Raw genomic sequence first — 21,245 nt, forward strand, 5'->3', positions numbered from 1 at the left:
CCAATGGCTTTTTGGTTGATAGGTGGGTATACTGTAAACAGCCAAAAATAGGGGTAGGTGTATGCCCATATGCCTGCATATAACCTGCAATACACCACTGACCATCAACGAGCAACAATCGTTTTCTATTGTACTTAAATGACCATAGCAAACAGTCCACTGTCCTTGCTACTCATTTTATTTCTATGGGTTCAAGCATGCATCAGTTGAAAGTCTTGCAGCATGTATGTCTGAGCCACTGAGGTTGGGGAAATACTATATCTCACATTGGCAGTATCCTCAATCAAATAATTTTATAGTTAAATAATGTCCCGTGTAGGACTGTTGAAAATAACAAATCAGCTGCCAACACATTTAAATATTTGAGAATGTATCCTGTCTTTTCTGGCAGCATGCAGTGCAACCAACAGCAGTAAAAAGGCTTCACGAGCAATAGGAAATCAAAATGCACATAATCTCCAGATAAACCTGTCTTCAGTATGTGTTGGACTGCTGACTCATGCTGAAGGCACTGGTACAGATCTCTGTTCTGTACATCAAGATAGTGGTTATTAAGTGAGGTTGACATGATTTATTTATGATTGCTATGTTTTCTACTGATAGCAGACTACGATCAATCCCAATGCTGCTTAGGTCAAATTATTTATGACACAGCAGATGCTCTGCACTTTCTGTCCTTGACCACACACGCTTTTGCATGTGGCGTACACAACACAGCTGACAGTGATATGACTCTATCAATGACTGTGACTGACAAAATACACTCCAATTTGTTCAACAGCAAAAACCGGATGTGTTTTCTTCATACTAGACTGATCAATATGTCAAATAATCCGTAGTTTTCCATGTAGTGCACTTGCAGAGTAGTGACTGGAATAAAGTAAAGAGGGGAACAGCAGGGTAAAGCGGGATAAGTGGGAATCACTGTTCTGTGCCTTGGTGGTAGCATACACTCCAGTCTGTGTGTGTGTGTGTGTGTGTGTGTGTGTGTGCGCCTGCGATGAAAAAGCCAAGCCCGTCTCAGTAATTTCATGCTCATGCTTTCATGCTCTCCAGTCAGCATTAGGCCTCTAATCAACCAAGGACCAGCCAAAAAAGCTCTCTATTGGGATGCAGAGGGAAACGCTGCAGATTCTTACATAATGGTTGTGATTTGGAACTCAATTTCTAGCCTTGTTGTGGAGGAGGGCTCAGCTCCGAAACACCCCCAAACAACCAGAAAAACAGGATGCATTCTGAGCTGTGTGATGTATTTGCAGCTATTTGTGGTATGCAATATTTATCTTTGCTTATTGCATCATGAGACTGCACTGCTTACTGACAAGACCCATATATTTCTGGACAAAAACTGCAGGGCAGATTGTATGTTCACGTCCCCTGCAATAACATCCTACATGGTTTGGTTCGTTAGTCTTCCTCGTGTGTCCTTGCCATGTCCTGTGCCATTAGACTGGTTGTGTAATCTGCCTCGTTTGACAAGCGCCCCAGGAAAGCCCAGCCCATTCATTAGGGCTAATGTACTCAGAGTGTGTGGAGCATGGTGGCCAGAAACTGTTGGCTGACTAACACAGTTGTTACCGACATCCTTCCGTGGCTCTGTTATGTGCATATATGTATATCAAACCATCATCAGCACCAAATGGAACCGTACCAAGAGGGTTTACATCAAAATGTTTACTGAAAAAGTCACATTTCAGCCTCTTCTGAGATAAAATAGAATCCTCCAGCCGAACACTTGTACAACCAGAACACAAACTTGCTGACACGGTGTCACTCCATTGTTGTGGTGACACCTGCACTAGTGCAGCTCAACCGCTCACTATCTCAATCCCTACTGGTTTCCTGTCACCTGAACGACATCACTATCCTCTGTCAAAAACTGTTGTTCCTCTAACTCACTGTGGCAGTGTACATTTCCCTCTAAAACATTTGGGCCACTTTTACCCCTTTTCGCAATGTGGAAGAGGTTACGTTTCAGTTCCCAAATCTATTTTGAACCATTCGAAGCAAGTGTTGCATGGCATACCAACGTTAGTAAAGTACTGCAATACCCTGCTGTTATTAACAGTACAATACCTTGTTTTATTAGTATTGATACTTGAAGAATGAGCATATTCCCTATGAGTTGTGTCTATGTGCAACAGTGGCTCGCTGTGCACACAAACACTGCCCTGCTGACTGTGTGTGCAGCACTCTGCTTCCACTCCCAGTAAGCATAGTGGTAGAGACATGGCTGCAATTCAAGTGCTCTTGTCGACAACGCAGACACACAAGGCAAAATATGGCACTATTTGGCTTGCGTAGCCAACAGTCAGGTTGAGCCCACAGACACCACAAAGCCTGCCTGTGTAAGATGTTTAAAAGCTATGCAGACTAAGGGAGCTAACATGTCCAAAGGGGAGACAATGACAATGTATCTGGATCTCCAGACAAGTGAAAGGTTAGAGGAAAGGCTGATTAAAACCAAACACCTGCCTGAACTCCAGGGTTTTCTGGGATTGGTGATAGCTATGATAATGAGGCCTGAGGGTTAAAGGTCAAAGCTGGTGGTTTAGGGTGGAGGGGGGAGCAGTTGTTATATGAATAAAAGCTACATGCTTTGATTCATCGGGGCCAGGAGGGGCCAGTCCTGTTTTCCTCTGTGTGTGTTTGAGTTTGGGTGTGTTCTCACAGCTGACAGCAGAGATACGGCAAGAGCAGAGTGGCCATGAGGGACTGTAATGGTTTCACAAAGGGACTATCAGACAGATGAAATGTCTATCAGATCTCCAACATGCTGCTGCTGCCGCCACACTGACTCAGCCAAAGGGTAGGACAGAGGCTGGTGGAGAACAAACAGCTGCGATGAGGGTGCGGAAGGAGAGGTGGTGGGAGGGAAGGCTGGGTGGGTGAAAACACATTGTGGGTCAAAGCAGAAAGATGGAGGAATAATGGAGAGTGAGAAGGGCACTCAGTCAGCCGAGTCGCTGATTTAATTGTTTCTTGGGATTATAATTAGCATCAATTATTCAGGCAAATATTTGTCACAGAAAAAAGCTACAGAACACCGTCCATTAAGTCAGGGAGACAGAGTCAGAGGAGGGAAAACGAGCTCCTAAAAGCATTTTATTTCAAACAAGACCAAGTCGAAACCTAGTATATGGCTGGATTGCGTATGGTCAGTGTGCTAAATTGTGGCCAAATCGTTACACGTTAAGTCAGTGGTCGTGTCTAGAGATACAGAACACATTTACGTCCCGTCCCCACTGAAGGGAAAAACAATTATCACTCTCATTGACTTTGTATTGCGTGAAGGTGCCTCCTTATCATTTACGTCTCCTAGCAAACAACTCAAAAATGCCTAAAAGCTTCTGTGTGGTGGGATGCACTACCAATACGGTAAGGCATCCATAGAAAAGCTTTAACAAGCTGCTGAAGCAAAAAAACTGAGCTTTTAGGCAATAAGATGTGAGTCATCTGCAGGAGGATATGAGAAAACTGTGGGATCCTAATACTCAGTATGCCTACGTGCAGCAAGCATTTTGCTTATTTGGCCAGACAAACTGTTGAGGTTGATGATCTTGCCTAGTGATCGATCGAATCAAATAGTTGTAAATATCAAAACTACTGGCCGTTAAGTGGAATCATTTCTCCGACTCCAAGATAAGCAAAGTAAGGAGAAGTGACACTGAGACAGATGCAGCTGTGAGTTTGTCAGTAAAACTTTTCTTCTCTGGTAGACATAAGGTGCTAAAATAAGCCTTTGACATGCTGTTATCTAAGGTTTTTAGCTAGTCATGGGCAGTGTTTAGTGAATCAGCTCTGGGTTGCATACTGTGGCGCCAATGTTATTTTCCCTACGGAGGACATGGTTTCCAGAGTATGACACATTGAGCTCTGTCTCTATGATGTGAATTTCTGGATGTTACGACTTCATGTGGGGCCCCCTGTAATGTTCATTCTTAAAGGAGAAGAATACCAAAAGACATAATGAAGACACGTTTGAGTCAGATAATTGAGGAGTGTCCCCCACGGCACTGTAAAAGCCTCCTGAGGAGCCCGGGTTCCCATCCACACTTCACATGGATGTTTTTAGAAAGCTTGTCTCATTTTTCTGTCTTTCTTCTGCTCTCTCCTCTCCTGCTCTTCTTGTCTGCTCACTAGTGATGCCATAGTGAGGTTGCCCCACTGGATAATAAACTCATAACAACACCGGTGTTAGTGATTACACGGGATATTTTACCAAAAAAATACATTTGTGAACAATGCACAATATGTCTAGAACCCTGTGGGAAGTTACTGCTTATGCAAATTAAAAAATTCCTACTGCTGCAGCTTCACATTTAAAGTGTTGAACTGCCACAACATAAGTTGACTTTTACTGTAAAGTACACACTAGAAATGCAATATCTTTGTCAGTGACATTAGTACTACCGCTACTGTTCATAAAAGTGCATGTACAAAAAAAAGACACAGTCACCTTTGGCATTTTTTGATAGCGGATCAGTGTTATGTGTTTAAAGTCAAGATGAAATGAAAAATGACTTAGCCACCCTTTTAGATCACATCCCTGACAAGTGTTTGCACCTATTTAACAATATATGCCAAAAGAATTGACAGAAAACAATTTCTTCATATTCTTATATCAAAATCCAATCATGTTTTCTTCCTGTAGAACAAAATATGATGTCTGCTTACATATGCTAGTACCAAACAATAATATCATGACTTTCACCCATCAATCAATCTGCAAGTTTTAGCTGCACAGAGCTGAGATGAAGTTAGCTAGCTGGCAAAATCATGCTACGTCAGTGTATCTCTGTTTCCCCAAAATACTGTGGCATCAGGCCCTCTAGCTAGAATTTATTCATAATGACTTTAGTTGTTCTTTTATCTCAGACATGTTAGGATGTTACATACTTTGACATGTTTCAGTGGAAACTTCCTCCTTCCTCAGAAGTAACTTGGTATTAGGGAGGCGTGACCGTCTTGTCAGTTTTTGACAGGACGGTCACGCCTCCCTAATATCGGTTGATTGACAGATCAGCTGATAAAGACGCGTCACAACCACCATCAAGTAGGGCTGTGACGGTATGTATTTTTTCTCACAGCGGTGACAGAGTGATGTATGGCGGTGATACGTCACTCGTCGTTGTCCATCAGCTCCTGCAGGCCTGGGTGTTTTTTCCAGTTTAACTTAGTGATTGCTGCAAAGTTTTCACTCCTTGTGATGCACTCTCTGTGGCGGTTTTCCTCCTGATGATATATCTCCCCAACGATGGTAGCACCGAATCCCATTCTGTGCAGCAAAATGATTCCACCTCCGTAGGAATATGTTAGCTAGCCCCGCAGCTACACCACCAGTCCTCCCCTGACCTCCGTCTCCCCTCGGCCTGTTGCTGCTCCGCCGCTCCGGAGGATTCAGCCTCTCTTCTCGCCCACTCAGCATCCAACACCTGGGAGTTCCTCATCTGTATGCTCCGGCTCAAACAGGTATGGCTCTGGGTCTGTGTCCGCTACAAGAAACTCCTCAAAATCGTGTTCAAAGTCGTCCATTGCAGCTACTATAGTCCGGAGATATCGCTAGGCTAAATAAACAGCTGAGTTTTGTTTACAGGCTATGTCTGTGCCTGTGCCTGCTCACCGGTGCATCCCTCCGCGGATCACAGCGCCGGACGTACTGACCCCAAAGCTAACCGCTGAGACCCAGCCACTGGACGTATAGACATACAGTCTATGGTATGGAGTATTCTTTTAACATTTAGCTTGGGAACCAGATCCGCCGCCATGATGAATTAGCTTCTTTTTTTTTTCTTTCTTTTTTTTTGTGCGGTGATGACCTCTTCACTGCGGTAGGCATCACTTGACCGTGGTATTGCGGTGATGTGGTTATTGTCACAGCCCTACCATCAAGTGACACTTTTGAGGAAGGCGGAAGAAACTAAAGGCATAATCAACACCACTGAAGTACAATTTATTCACCTTGAGGAAAGAGGTATCTGTGGCAGCTCCAGATTATGCGGAAGGCAGTTTACAGTGTTACATGGAGCATACGACAGGCATCATCTCGCTATCCCTCCTTGACAGATAGTACTAGCCTATTGGCGTTACACCATAAGAGCCTCACTGGTATGACCAATATGACACGCCAACCAATATCGTTACCTTATTTTTTTTAACTTGAAAAAAATGGCATCAGTCAGGCTATACCTAAATGTGTTTAAACCGTGGGAGGAAATGAAAAATAACCACTCGGAGAACGTACAAACTCTAAATATAAAAGTCACAGCAGTCAGATTTAGATCATTGAATTAAATGATCGGCAGACATGTATTAGTCTAACTTGTGTGGGTGTGAGTAAAAGGTGATAATGTTCGTATTTGTAACCCCTCATTAGGTTACAGCAGTTTAAGTAAATGTCATGAGTTAGTTTGGGAAATATTTGGCTCTAAGTTTATCGAGTCATGAAGGAAATACTCCTCCGTGTCCATTCCACACAACTTGTGTCAGCAATTTGAGAGAAAACCTTAGTCAGAGTGCAGTGAGTAAGCCTAGCAACGACCCTTATTCCCCTCTGCCACACACACACACACACACACACACACACACACACGTACACACACACACATATACACACACACACACATACACACCTCCCCCTTGCTCTGAGCCTCTTGGTCCCTGGCTGAAGCGCTCTGGCTTCCTACTCTGGTGCTCCACTTCCTCCCCAGATGGTTCTACTTTCTGGAAGCTTACTCATCTCAGGCAGGCTCAGGCCTTTTAAGCCTTCCATGGGAACATGTGACATCATCACTTCAAAGCTTGACTGCTCGCTGTGACGTACCGACGTGTGAGGATGTGTACAAGTTTATTCTATAGAACTGACACCAAAGCAAATACCACATTAAAGCTTATACGTGTGGCAACTAGAGATCAAACTGCCAATTTTGTCTATAAAGTTTTGAATAAATATGTTAGATACTATGAACAAATACAATTAAAGGAAAGGGGATTTGGAAAAACACAGCTTTTGATCTGTATAGGGAACTATGAAATGACAGCAAGAAAAAGGGTCTCATCTTACACTATTGGTTATGCTGCAAAGTGATCCTGATTTAAGACAGCGAGACATGTGGTGAGATTATTCACAAGGAAACACTTCCTGTCCTTTCAGCTCAGTGATTCAACCACATCACTTCCATCCATCCGGCTACAGCCTGCACTGGTAACAGGAATCACGCATTCAAACATAAAAGGACACTATTTTATCATAGGAGCCAATGTCATTACCTCAATAATAATCAATGGAGTCCAACTAAACTCTGAAAATTTAGAAGCACAGAAAGATCCAAAAAATATGTTCGTTTTGTCTGCAGTGCCCTGGCCAAACGAGATAGCAACTTAAATCTAAACTTTTAAAATACTGATGATCAATTAGCAACATGAGATAAACTAAGTGTCACTGTTACACTGTCATATGTCTCATGTGTTAGCTTGGTATGTTAAAATGAACGTAAATAAATTGTCTTTCATTTTCCTGTGAAAGGTGGAGACTTTGGTAAGGTCTGCCTGTATGTGTAACACGTGACTTCAGTGGTTTCGGCGATGGGCACCACAGCAGATAGGAAACCAACTCAAATAGAGAATTACGGTAAGCAACCAAACCTAAACCCACACCAGAACAATTAGACAACCGTTAACAGAGCTGGTGACTACTTTTCCAGGTTTTATGAAACATTTATTTAGGTGTTCATTCTCTCAGCTGCACAGTGATTAAAGGGCCAGTGTGTAATATTTGGCATGGTTTATTGTCAATCTGAATCTGAATCTGAATATTCTACCCATTAATATGTTTATACAAGTGTATAATCGCTATAAAATAAAATTCGTTTGGTTTTCATAGCCTTATAATTATGCTTTTATATATATATAGCAAGGGCCTTGCTTTAGAGAGGTCGCCATCTTGCGGCGCCATGTATGTAAGGCAGCCCGAGCAGACAATCCAGCCAGCCAGAGAACGCGTTTTGCGTGTATAAATGAACCAACGAAGACAGTGGAAGGAAGGAAGAAGGAGGAAACAGCAGAGAGTGTTAGTAGTTCGTCGATAGAGAGTAGTGAAATGTTTTTTTAGTTATAAAGTTTGCGAATGGACCACACTTACCACGCAACAGGAGAGAATAAACCCGAACCGTCATCTGCGAGGAAAAGAAGACGCAACTTCACTCCTTGTGATGCACTCTCTGCAGCGCTTTTCCTCCTGGTGATATATCTCCCCAGCAATGGTAGCAGTAGCACGGAATCCCATTCTGTGCATTCAGCCTCTCTTCTCGCCCGCTCAGCATCAAACATATGGAGTTCCTCATCTGTATGCTCCGGTTCCAACAGGTATGGCTCTGGGTCTGTGTCCGCTACAAGAAACTCTTCAAAATCGCGTTCAAAGTCGTCCATTGCAGCTACTATAGTCCGGAGATATCGCTAGGCTAAATAAACAGCTGAGCTCTGTTTACCGGCTACGCTGTCAGTCAGTGTGCGGGCTGGAGATTGAGCAGAGAGGGGAGGGGGTCCCCACTCTGTATGGTAAACGAGTATGTGTGTAAAGTTATGAAGTGTGTCTGTTACGCTAGAAGAGTCAGAGTTTGGGATGGAGTCTTTTACCCCCTGGAGTGTTACCGGAGTTTCTGGAGTGCTCAAATAAACTGGCCTTTTTCCCGAATGCTCCTCTGGTCTCCTGCTCGTGAGGGATTCATTACAATATCGTAACATGGCTTAGATTTCTAAATAAACATTCACCTCATCGCTAGATAGACCTACTCCTGAAAAACTCGTGCGCAAGGCTTTTTGTCCCTACAAGGCCACCGTCATTTACCCGACGGGAGGGGTGAGTGAGTGAGCCCTGCAATCTAGAATTTGACCACTGATGTCACTGTTTTCAACCCATTTTACACACTGGCCCTTTAAGTTTAAGTAATGGACAGTGATCCTCCATTTTAGCCCAACAGTAAATTCTTCATATACTGGAAACACTGTAAAGTCTGTGCCAGACACAAGCTTCAACTAGTTGGCAGCCATGCAGACACAAGAGCTGTAAGACCTCAGAGCTTTATTTAGTCGGATTTTTACAGCATATCTTTTTCATTCAGTATGAAACAAAACTTTGCTTGTCTTTTTCTCTTTGAGCTAGAAAGGCTTGCCAGACCTCTATTTATGTCAAAAGTGGTGATGATTCCTAAAAGCCTAAACACACCAAACCATCATCAAAGAACTAAGAGCGACGAGGGCAGACTGTTGCGTTGCCTCATGTCGCCTGTCTCTCAGCCAAAAAGGAGCACTTGAACACACTGCAAAGACTACAACCAATGTCCAACCAGCACTTACTTACTTTCTGCACCTGCATGGGAGGAAATAACTCTCCAAACCAGCAGATGGCGACAGTCTGTATTCATCATTTAAAAAGGGAAATCAGAAGACCAAAAGACAGACTCATTGTGATGGTGAAGGTAAGCCATGCAACTGTGTCGTAGTTTGTTAGTGTCCTAATGTTAGCTTTTAACTTATCGTGATTGCATCTGCGCTTCAAAAATTGTACTAGTGGTGTTCCCCTATGGAGATCATCTTACTGAACAAAACAAGTAAATATCATAAATGTTTGTTTCCCACAGAGCTCATTTGTTGCAATAATTCAAAGTTCAATGAAAAAAATCCAAGGGTGATGCTAAATTCTGTGTCGGCCTACAAAACACGTCATCCCTGCAGCACCCTATATAATAAGTCTGTTTTGATCTCACTGCCTCTTGACTTAAGTCATTTGTTTGCTTTCCTCATTTCCATTTATAGGGATGTACAATAATATCAGCATGCCATTGGTATTTTCTGATATCGGCTTTAAAATGAACTATCAGAACTGGCCAACATGCTTTTTCTTATTTTGCGCAATACATTAATGTTACATCCACTGAAAAGCATTTGTTTCATGCCTCCATCCGCTGCTGGGCCATCACAATAAGAGTATGCGTGCATTATATAATGTTAATTTCACAACAGAAAACACTTGATGATCACTAAAATTAGGTGGGGAAGAAAGTGGATATATTGACATCAGTGTCAGTTAGTCAAATGAGCTGTTACATATCTGATATTGGTAAAAAACCCAATATCGTGCATCCCTATTCATTTCCCTTCTTGTACACTGAGCTGACCTGCCAATCAGAGTGATTTCATTCACCAATGGGCTCCACCATCAACGCCAATTTAACATACTAAATCAGTCAAAAAGGGCCAACAAGGGCTGACAAAGGCCAATGGTGCAGGACACATTGCAAAACTAGGGCAACAGACGCTCACCAGCAGCCTGACATTGACGAACAGCGACCGTCGGCTTGGTGTGTCAGGGCCTTAAAAGCTTTTTTTGATGAATAATTCTAAATGGTGGCTTTGATGAAATAAAGTGAACCACTGTCAAGCCTGAAGAGGTTCAATCTCCAATCAGGAAGATTCAAAAGCAAGTGTCCATTTACAGTATTTCCCCTCTGAATTATAAAAAATGATAAATTATCAATTAGACTAAGCACTAAGCTGCACTGTACCTTCCAGAGTCAGCAAATTACAAATTAATGAGAAAAAGATGATATTCAATCCACTCTTGTTCTGGGTGAGGCACACAGGACACGGGATATAAATCTGTAAGTGATGGAGTCATCTTGAAAGACCATTTCTTCATTCATTCTTAAAGCCTTAACACTCCTGTTAGAGAGTTACGAACATGAGTGTTGGTCACAGCAAACAGTAACAAAATACTGAGCAGGTTTCTCCAACATGTCACTGCACCATGAGTCAGGGGTTATTCACAATCAGCCAGAGGCGGTCGAGGAGATGGATTGAGAGAGGAAGGGAGGTCAGATTGTCTTTTATCTGCAACGCTCTGCTTCCTGGCAAAAGAACTGCACTTTTAATCCATCTGATTTAGAGACAATCACTTTAGAAAGCTGCTAAAGCCATTTTTGTCAAGCCGGCTATAAAACACTCTGCTGTGCAAATCACTTCAGATGTGCTCTATAGCTGTATCGAAAGGGCATGAAAGAGTTTGCCACTAATATATATATATTGTTATATCCAACATTTGACTTACTCTATGTGGAACTAGCAGGCACACTACCAAATACACACTTTAGTGGTAATTGTAGGGCTGTAATTATGTAATTATTCGATATGAAGCCCATTGATTGACTGTCAAGGTCTGCCTTTGCGGGATCATCCTGGAAAAAAAGGACAAGTTGACCCAGCCTTCACTGCAGAAAGGGTGGTTTCTAAGGCAGAGGCGGATATCTCATTCAAAGAGCAGCTTTATGTTTTACAGCCCAGCCTCAGCAAATAACATCTCATGCAGTGAATTGATCCTTTGCAGCAGCACGCTATGAAAGCCACGGCTCTCGTGTTTGTCAATGTCATTTTATGCTGTGGTTGCAGGTCTCTCTCCTGAGAAGGGTTTTCATCTCAGAAAAGATTAATCTGGCTGAATGTAGAATTAGAACCACTATTTTGACCACTAACTGCCCCCATACATTGTTGACCATTGTATATCTTTAGTAAGGAAGTGACTCATCTTCTACACTGATCCCTCTTTAGGAACACAGACAGTAGAGAGTTCAGTCATTGCCAAGGTGCTGAGGTGCCAAAGGTTTGTTCGAGAAAAGATTTAATTAAAAAAGGATCTTCAAAAAATGTCAAGAAATCCAATTTGCCTAATTGCATAAAGCAGCCCACAGACTCACATGAGGGGCTCTTGGGCATTTTTATTCAAAAGAGGCTACAAAAGCAAATTGTTATTCAGGCTTAAGTGGCAAATATAACTCAGGGTCAAAGACAATTAACTCAAAGAGACATGAACAAAGTTCTATTGCAATCTGTAACTCTTTAACAAGAACAGTTGTTTGCAATTTTCCCCCATCCTTCAATTTCCTAATTAATATTCCTATCTCGTCCGTGTCTCACTCCGCATGTGAAAAAGAAAAATGCAGCGGGATGGGGGATCAGGTGGTCAGATGTGGAGACGAGGACAATGAAGGCTGGGGGGTTGGGTGTGACGCATGGACATCAGATGGCTTAAGACAGGGTGCAGCCCTGAAGAAAGGTTTGGGGGTGATCACAGCAGTTAATCAAGCGCATGAAACAGACTGGTGCTAGACAGGCTGCCACAAAGACACAGCAGGCCACATATGGGTACCCACGTCCCTGGAGACAGATGTGATACCAGATGTGAGATCACCTCACTGTTTCCTCAAAGACTGCTTGTTCCTTTTATTCCTCTTTGTTGGAGGATGTTGTGTGTTGTGTTAAACAATAATTACACACTACGAGACACTGCTGAGAACTGATGTTTACCATGACACACAACTAACAGTTAGATCCAGCTCAATGTGAATTAAATCCTTTACATGTGCAACCATTTATTAGTGATGTACACTTTAATCTATGTGACAGGTTTTAATGCCTATTTACACAATTCCAAGTGCTTACACAAACATTTTGTCATTGATAATTTTGCTCATGTAATCTGACAATAACAAACAGGGATGGATTACTAAGAGGGCCTACAGGGCACAGATCAAGGGATCCTACAGGTAAAGGGGGTATCCATTCATGTTAACAAGGAGTTGAAACTGTATTAAGTTAATAGTAAGATATGTTGAAATTTGAGTATGAAAGACCATATTATATACCACAAGATTATCATTCAACACGGTATTGGCTGGCAACGATGAAGAAGTCATTTGTAAGCTGTATGATAAACAAGTTGGGACTAAGGGCTCATTTATGTTCAACGTTAAATACGGATGCGGATACGGACGGAGCCTTCTGTCCGTGCTCCACGTTCATTTCATCCGTATTTCTGCACGTTTCCATAATACTTACGGATATGGGCCAAACGGAGCAGTACCACCGGGAACCGTGGGGGCAGTGTTGCTGTCGCTACCCGATACGTAGCTCTAGTGAGACACGAAGAAGAAATAACAATTCAATTTCTTTCATCGGCAGTAGGCTACTAGAGAAAAGAATTCTCCGTCGTCCAGTCGCGATGTATTTAACGGCCTCACCGACCACCGCCTCCTACAAGGCTGCCTCTGTTTTTGTCTTTTATGCAAGAGGTAAATTATCAATATCTCCTCCACAGTCGGCATGTTTGTTTTTGAGTTTGTTGTTGTCATAAACTTTTGACGCTGGGCTGCCTCCTGGTGGATATATTGGTTAACATCCATGCCAACGTAAAGGGCGCATGGAAATATGTGGGCAGTGACGGTAACATCGTTTGAAACAGACATATACATTTTCGTACGTAAAGGGAGCATAAATGAGCCCTAAAGATGGAAACACCACAAAATTTCTGCTTCCATATTAAAATTTTCCATCCAACAAAGGGCTAGGCGATATGGCTTATAAATAATATTGCAATAATTTTAAGCTATTTCACGATGCACTATATATATATATATATATATATATATATATATATATATATATACATATATATACATATATATATATATATATGTATATACATATACACATATATATATATTGGTATTTTGAAATCTCCTCTAAACTACTGTAGACTACAAAAACACAATATTATTAAATAAACTACAGTTACAATAAAGTTAAACAAACCACTGCCATGATAAAATTAAAATCAAGTAATTATGATACAATAAAATAAATTACTGTTATAATAAAGTTAAATTACGCATTGTTATAATTAAATAAATCAAAGTGGAACCACTGGTGCTTTTATTCTGAAGCACCCCACTTGTCTCATGTCAGAGGTGTTGATGTCCATGCTGTGAACTTGAAGCTTCCAGTCAACAGTTAGATGTTGGCAGAAAGTTAAATTGATTGATAAAGTGATGATTTATTCACTGTAAGCTGGAAACAAACTAACAGCTCTCCAGTTCATATATTAATTATATGTACAAGTTGCACTGGTGCTCCATGGTTGCAAAAATCTACTTAATAGTCAGAGTCTGGAGTCCTCTGGATACAAAAACACACACTTCGCCTGCTCAGACACTATCAGTCAGGAGCTAGTGGTCTAGATGGAAGAAGAACCGCGTGTAATTTATCATTTTTGATATCATCATTTTATACATCCCACAAGGAACAAGCAGCGATACATTGAGTATAATCAATATATCGACCACCCCTAATCCAACAGAATACGCTAGTCTGTAACCAACTCCATCCACAGAACAGCCGCACCAAACTTGACAGTCAACGATGGCAAGACTGTACGAGGGCGGTTAAACATGATATAGAATAAAAATAACCTTATCAGTTGACTGATCTAATTTATTGATCTCAGCGTGCCCTTGTGTAAAATAGCGCTTACTGCCTATACATTGTGGCAACTTTTAGGTATTCAGTCTCCAGTCCGTAGATATTTATATCTATGTGCATCTCTCTTCAGCTTTTGTTTGCACAATAACTTCATTGTTTTTTTTAAAGCAATATCATCAGTAGGGAAATTTCAATATTACCCAACCAAAAATGACACAGCAACATGACCTGGAGAAGGATATGAGGGGGTGTATATGTACGTATACACAAGGGCAAGCCTGAACATGGTCATTTAACACTGCACTGTCTGAAATGTTTTAGGTCTGTATAAAAAAAAAATCCCAAACTGTGTTTTATGTGGGCTTTGGTTGCCTAGATATTAAACCAGGTAGCAGAGGGAAATTGAATTCATTGTGATTACAGACACTGTTGCATTGCCATTATTACATGATTGCACTGAGAAGGTGAATACAGCATTCTTCTTCTTCCTTTTGTTTTTAGCTTTGACTGTATTATTTTGTTTTGTTGTCAGGTTTACTGCTGCTCTGAGAAGTTAATAATCCTGTGGCCTGAATCACATCGAACAATTGCCAGTGGGCTTGTGCATAATTACAAAAGTAAGATTCCATTGTAATAACAGGTTGTTTATGGGTAAAATTTATTTGATTAAGATGCATGAAGAAAACATCTGTTTCAAAAAACAAAACTTTATTGTAGTATTTTTTATAATAATTTACTTGCAATTTACTTTACAAAAATATCCCTGTAGTGTTAGAACAGCACCCCTGGAGCAGGTCAGGGTCCACAGGGAGAAAGCTTGCAGACAGCTGTGTTTAAAAACAAGATCTGGTTTAAGAACGGTCTTCCTGTTCACTATGACACCCCGCTGCCTCTGAAATGAGCCACACCACAGCCATGAATAGAAGTGGTATGTCTGTAAGCGTGTGTCAGAACAGCGGATCAGACAAAAGAAGCTGCTAAAAATCTTCTCAGTCAGTCTCCTTTGGCGTGACTATGCTTGTGGTGTCCAACAACACCTGCCCACAAAGCAACAGCTCACCCTCACATATGAAAGTAAAAGCAATTAAGTCAGTAACACCAGTCAATAATGAAATTAAATCCTAGAACAGTCATACTAAAGTGTCCATGAGTGGTACCAAGAATCTGATTTTAGTCTTCATTTAATGGAGACACTACAGATGAAAACATAATTTTTGTCTTCTTTCAGACTTCTGGAAAGAAAACATCCAAAATACACATTGAGGTGTTTATTTTAGCTCGGATTTCTGTTTTGGAAATTTCTGCAAAGAGAATATATTTAAATGTATAATGCCTCATTTGCATATTTAAAAGAAAACTTGTAATATAAAAAGTAATGTCAGTACCCTATTTACCTGCAGTGTCTTATTTTTTTGTCTAAATATGTGATTTTGCAATACATAACCTTATAGACGATTTTCACAAAATGAGTTCTTTCTCATACTTTGAGCCAGAAATCTCTGCTTCAGTGGCACTTACCAAACTGTTCAGTTTTATTCCTCTCTATATTCTGAAGGTTTTTACACAGGGGCTTTTTCATAAATCATTCATAGCCTGAATTTTATGACTTTTTATTCCTAAAAACATGGCAAAAATTGATTTTTTTTTTTGTGGCTTTTCTTATTTGTGGAGTAATAAAAAAAAGAGATTTTCAAAATTCCCTTTGTAAAAAACCATGACTCTTAACATGCAGACAAAAGCAACAAGAATTTTGAGCTGGACTTTATCCAATATTTAGATTTATGTCCCAGAAATGTCTCAAAATTAGTGTGTGTTTAATTGTATAATGCCATATTGGCATATTTAAACATAAAATTTGAAAAAAAAAACCCTTGTAATATGAAATGATGTCCTCATGTAAGTAATCAAATGGCAAAGTTAGTTTTGCTCTATTCACCCAAAGTACTTCCCCTTAAAGCAGGAGATATAGTCAGGATATCAAGGGTGGGATGTTACATTTTTAAACTTATTCTGCTTTAACAACTGCGCTTCTCCTGCTGATACCAAAACAAATTTAGTCCATCTATCAAGACGTCTGACACATCCTGCATGACTCTCAACATCTAATGCAAGTCTGAAAGATACTATGTTAAAAGCAGGAGATGAGACGTGTACGCCTACTTGTTGTAATGCCTGTTAAAACCTGCCTAAAATGTGAGTGGCAGAGGGACGTGTTGTGTTTCTTGGGAAAATTACGTGAATTGCAGCTTGAACTATCCTGTAAGTGGCAAACAAAAATCTGCTGAATTACAGTGTACGTAATGAGTGAGCATGTGATTCAACTTTGACATTTAGTTTAAAGAAACATACAATTCATGCCTGATTTCTCCTCTTTTACTGTAAGTAAAAGCAGCGATGTGCTGTGTTTACTGTAAACCCTGTTAACATGCAGATAGATAAAAAAAAATCTGCTGGCTGACTATTTGAGAGCTGAACCAGAAAGGAAATATATGAACAGGATGTAAAGTGCATGGGGATTTTCCCTCTGCTCTGCACATGGCAACTAGAAAGAGCTCCTGAGAATCACTGGAGCCTTTCACACCCCTCATTAACTCGAGCTCTTCTCTTGCACTAACTGTTTAATAAATGATATGAATAAGGAACCAGATTCACTTTTGTTGGTCCTTACTCCTTTTTGGAAACAGCCTCCAAAAAAGACAAATCATGTGATCCAAAACATATGCTGGTGTACAGTGGGGCAGTCCTCTGTCTTTGCTGTTGTGTTGTTTTTACAGAGTACTTTATCTAAAACAAATTTACTACTTAGTAGTTCCCATTCATCCGGTCTCATTCTCCTTCGGCACTCCAGTCAATACTAAGTGACCATAATGCATTTAGGTCACCGTTAAAGAGGAAATCATGTGAGCTCAAAGCAAATTTAGCTGCGACAATCACAAAAAAAATGGTTGGAAAAAAAATGGTTCTATATTTTGGTTGACTTAATAAAGGCAAACTCCCTGTCAGCAGTGTCAGCAGCTTGACTCTCCCAGTACCAGAGATATGTGACATTTTTTAATATAGTGCTTCATAAGGTAAAGCATAAAGCAAGTGCAGCAGCATAGGCTGCTAACACAGATAACCAAAAAACTGAATATGCCTCTGCTCTCTATTCTCTCTCTAACTCTCCTGTTTTTCACTTCTCCATCTTCACCTCCCACACTCTCTTTAATCTGAGTCACTCAGGCTCATGTCTAACACATCACGATCACAGTGGGTTGATTTAAGTAAAGATGACATGCCAGACGGTTACAGGCCACACACCAAAATCTGCGTTTGATATGTCGCAGCCTGCACAGTGAGACCGTGGAGGGGACAGGACTGCTGGGTGTCCTTCCTGTAGCCCTGGTGAAATGGGCAAACCTCTGTCATCACTGTCATCACAACACCTCTGCCGTCAACCCATGCTGAGGTTTTAATATCTATCGTGACAATGACACGGTTGAGGTGAGACAACATTGGCGTACACCAAAATGATCATCATTAGATGACTTTCAAGATAAGCAACTTGCAACTAAAGAATTGAATTCTAGAACTGAGAAGTATTTTTGCTTATGAAATCTACTTTTTATCACCAGGCCGTTTTAGTTCTGAAATTCAGTGTGACAGATATGAGTAACTGTGGATTCAACTGATGCTGTGGGAGGTCAGATAGTTCACACCATCTCTAAGATGACACACATCTGAAGTACAAAGCTGAGCCCAGATGACGAAATGTAGCCTTATTTAGTTTTGATGAAACGAAACATTCACAAAAGCACATTTTCCATCAGCAGCGTATCAAAATAAAAATGCTGATGGAAACCCCGCTCAGCCAAGAGAGGACAGTCAGACGCTTGTGACTTCAGCCTGCCATCTCTTCTCTTGCCACTGTGACCATGGTTGTCAGTGAGTGAGAAAACGAGCGGTGCAGTGATGCCAGACACAACTCACATCCTGTCTATTATATTATTCTAAAAGGGCACTGACAGCTGAATAGAGGGCATCCTGTAGCATCTACTGCATGCTTAACCCACAGCGTACTGCATGAAGCACTGGAACCAGGGGATCTGAACAGAGTGTACCCTCAGAACATTTTAATGCTGAAACCACCAACAAAACTGTTTTATATTGAACTGCTTTCAGATTGTCTGTCTGACATTGTAACTGGAAAGTGTCATGATTATCATCTCTTTGAAGGAGGTTTTCCACTGAGGGGTCAATGCAGGTCAAGTCAGTGACCCTCTGTACACCACTGTCATCTCAAAAGTTAGAAGTTAAAAAAAGCACAAAAACAAGATTCTTTATCAAAAGTTCTCTTACCTGTCCTGTGACTGCTCCTCATACATCCTCTCCTTTCCCTCTTTAAAGAGTCTGATGGCCCGTTTGGATTTCCTCATAAGGCTGTCGATGTAGATTTTAAAATACTCGTTTTCACTGAGCTGTGTGAGTCTCTGGTTCTCTTCATATTTGCCCAGTGTAAGCCGCAAGTGCTGGTAGGCATCAGGTAAGATATCCAGGATGTATGGCGGACTGTTTTTCAGCTGGAGTCTGGGATTTTGGCAGAGGCGGACCTGTGGCAAAGAAATCCATGAATGACTGTATCAACTCAATCAGTGTCATCAATGAGTTATTACAGAGTTTGAAAAATATGTTCCAGCCAATATGTAACATTAGAGGATATCAAATACATGCTTGTATTATTTGAATACACAATCACAAAATGATCAGAGTACACATGTGCATTTGCTCCACCTCTCCATGTGCATCTACAACAATGTGCTTACTACCATCTGGCATGCAGGCCTGTCGGGTTTATCACTCTAAACTTACAACTTTATCCATGAGTTTCCAGGTTTTCTCCACAGTCCGCCGGTCGGCAGCCGCTTGTTTCGGCGGCCCCACTGCATCGTGGATTGCATCGATGATGCCTAAAATCCGACCCTTACTTCTGTTCGGCCCTCGTCCTCCAGGGTTTCGGCCACTGAGAGCAGTTGCCATTTCCTATACACTGAACACAAAGACGGAATTATTACAGACAGTGAAATTGCCTTTTGTTCAGTATATACAAATAATCAGTTACAGTTATTCAGTAGTTTGGTTCAGATCCATTCATAGTTGTTTCTCCGAGAGAGTTCCTTAATGTTTATATTATACAAGAGCTGGATCAAACAGCAACGGATCATTTTCACACATATATTCAACAGACACCTGAAACATCTCTTACTGTTTGACTGATGCTGTTTGTGAAAGGGGTTCAAGGACCAGAGGAGGTCTTTGAAGGTGCACCAGGGGTTCACAGTTTAATGGCAAATAGTATTTTATTTCTGTAAATTATCACGATGAGAGAATCAGAAGAGTCATTCTCTTTGACGAAGAATGTAAGTAATCAAACGAAGAAAGCCTGTACGAAATCATAACTTGTTTCAAATGCTTAGAATACAGGTGGGCCTCATTGTTTTGTGCATGTATGTCTGCTTGGTCGCTGACACGATGGTTACCTCCTTCTTTTATGCATGCTATTGTCTTCCCTCGAGAGTGTCATTGTCCACTGACGATCATGTCATTTTTGTACATAATAATTCAATGATATAACTACAGAATGAAACCAGATTACACGTAACAAACTGCTAATTATAGTGTTTTAAGGTTTAAAAGATTAGTTTACACTGGTTATCATTGAATATGTTGTGATGTACTCCTTTATGGCCTATTTTTACACCTCTATAGTCACAGTTATGGGGGAAAAAACCACACAAGAAAATAGTCATAGTTTCACTAGATTAGAATGTAATCTATAAACTATTTTAGTTAAAAATTAAAATATTATTTGTTAGACTACGCAGTCTTTAAAAAAAAAGAATAAAATAAAATTTCAAAAAATAAAAACATGGTTTTTTTTTTCTTATTGTTTGTTTGTTTGTTTTTTCTATGCATGATAATTTGATGGATCTGAAAACTTTTTTATGGCCCCCCTGGCAGAGTGTCCCGCACCCCTGGGTGTCCTCGGACCCCACTTTGAGAATCACTGACTTGGAGTATTGCTGGTACCATGTTATTACCATTTTATTTTGTTTTACGTGGGTTGATTTTTAAAGCGACTCCGCGCTGCCACAGACACTCACACAAGCCTGTGAAGCCCAGAATAAAAAAATCCCTCTACGGCCACTGTGTGTTTTTAAACAGGAACTCATAGGAATCGATCATTAGGGAGAAAAACTCAAAGTCCTAACTTACCAAACCACCAGGGACTGTCTGCTGGGATCCCTGCTGAACTCGGTCCACATCGAGCGAACAAAAATTAAGGAGTGTCCAAGTGTCCAGAGGGAAAGAGTGGCGGAGGAAGTATCCAGCGTCTATAATCCCGTCACTTCACTACAAAGCCTCCATATTTTACACACGTCTTATAAAAGCTGCTCCCAGTATGTGTCGGAGGAGTTGGATAAACGCGGAGCTGGGAGGTCTGTACTGTATGTTTTGTACGGCCACATCAGTGTCAAGTTAACTCTTTTTAAAAATGTCGCATCCTTTTGTACATTTCAAAATAAAAGCTCCATATACTCAAAGATCATAATTAAATTAAAATTACTTTTTACTTATTCATACTCAGCTTTTCCTGACTTTTGTAAATCAGATAAGCGTTTTAAATTCTGTTGTTTTTATCTCCTTCACACCTGCCCTTTCTACTCAATAATAGCACATGCTCGTCCTTTAATCTGAAGGACGGCTTGTTACTTCCTGTACTCTGTCTGTGTGCTGGCTGGCTTGATGCAGCTGTTCCAGCGGTAGGAGGGTCAATGGGAGTATGAAGCAATATTTTCCAGGAACAGACCAGCGCAATGACAGAAGCGACCAGACACCCATTGGTGCTCTGTTAGGATGTCACTAATGTCAAGTTTGACATGATCAGACTGAACAGCGAC

At 40.9% G+C, this 21,245-nt stretch overlaps 1 protein-coding gene across 1 annotated transcript in view; it reads right to left on the minus strand.

The window, feature by feature from the left end:
• cblb (Cbl proto-oncogene B, E3 ubiquitin protein ligase) overlaps positions 1-20,772 on the minus strand; it is a 75,084-nt gene extending 54,312 nt beyond the window's left edge. Inside the window, exons 1-3 of the mRNA XM_033648339.2 lie at positions 20,560-20,772; positions 19,156-19,333; positions 18,646-18,896 (exon numbers count right to left, since the gene is read on the minus strand). Of these exons, the coding sequence (XP_033504230.1) occupies positions 18,646-18,896; positions 19,156-19,323 (419 nt within the window). The 5' untranslated portion in view covers positions 19,324-19,333; positions 20,560-20,772. The remainder of the gene's footprint in view (positions 1-18,645; positions 18,897-19,155; positions 19,334-20,559) is intronic.
• Positions 20,773-21,245: the final 473 nt, after the last annotated feature.

Source organism: Epinephelus lanceolatus, chromosome 11 (assembly GCF_041903045.1).
Source record: "Epinephelus lanceolatus isolate andai-2023 chromosome 11, ASM4190304v1, whole genome shotgun sequence".
In the NCBI taxonomy this organism is placed as follows: domain Eukaryota; kingdom Metazoa; phylum Chordata; class Actinopteri; order Perciformes; family Serranidae; genus Epinephelus; species Epinephelus lanceolatus.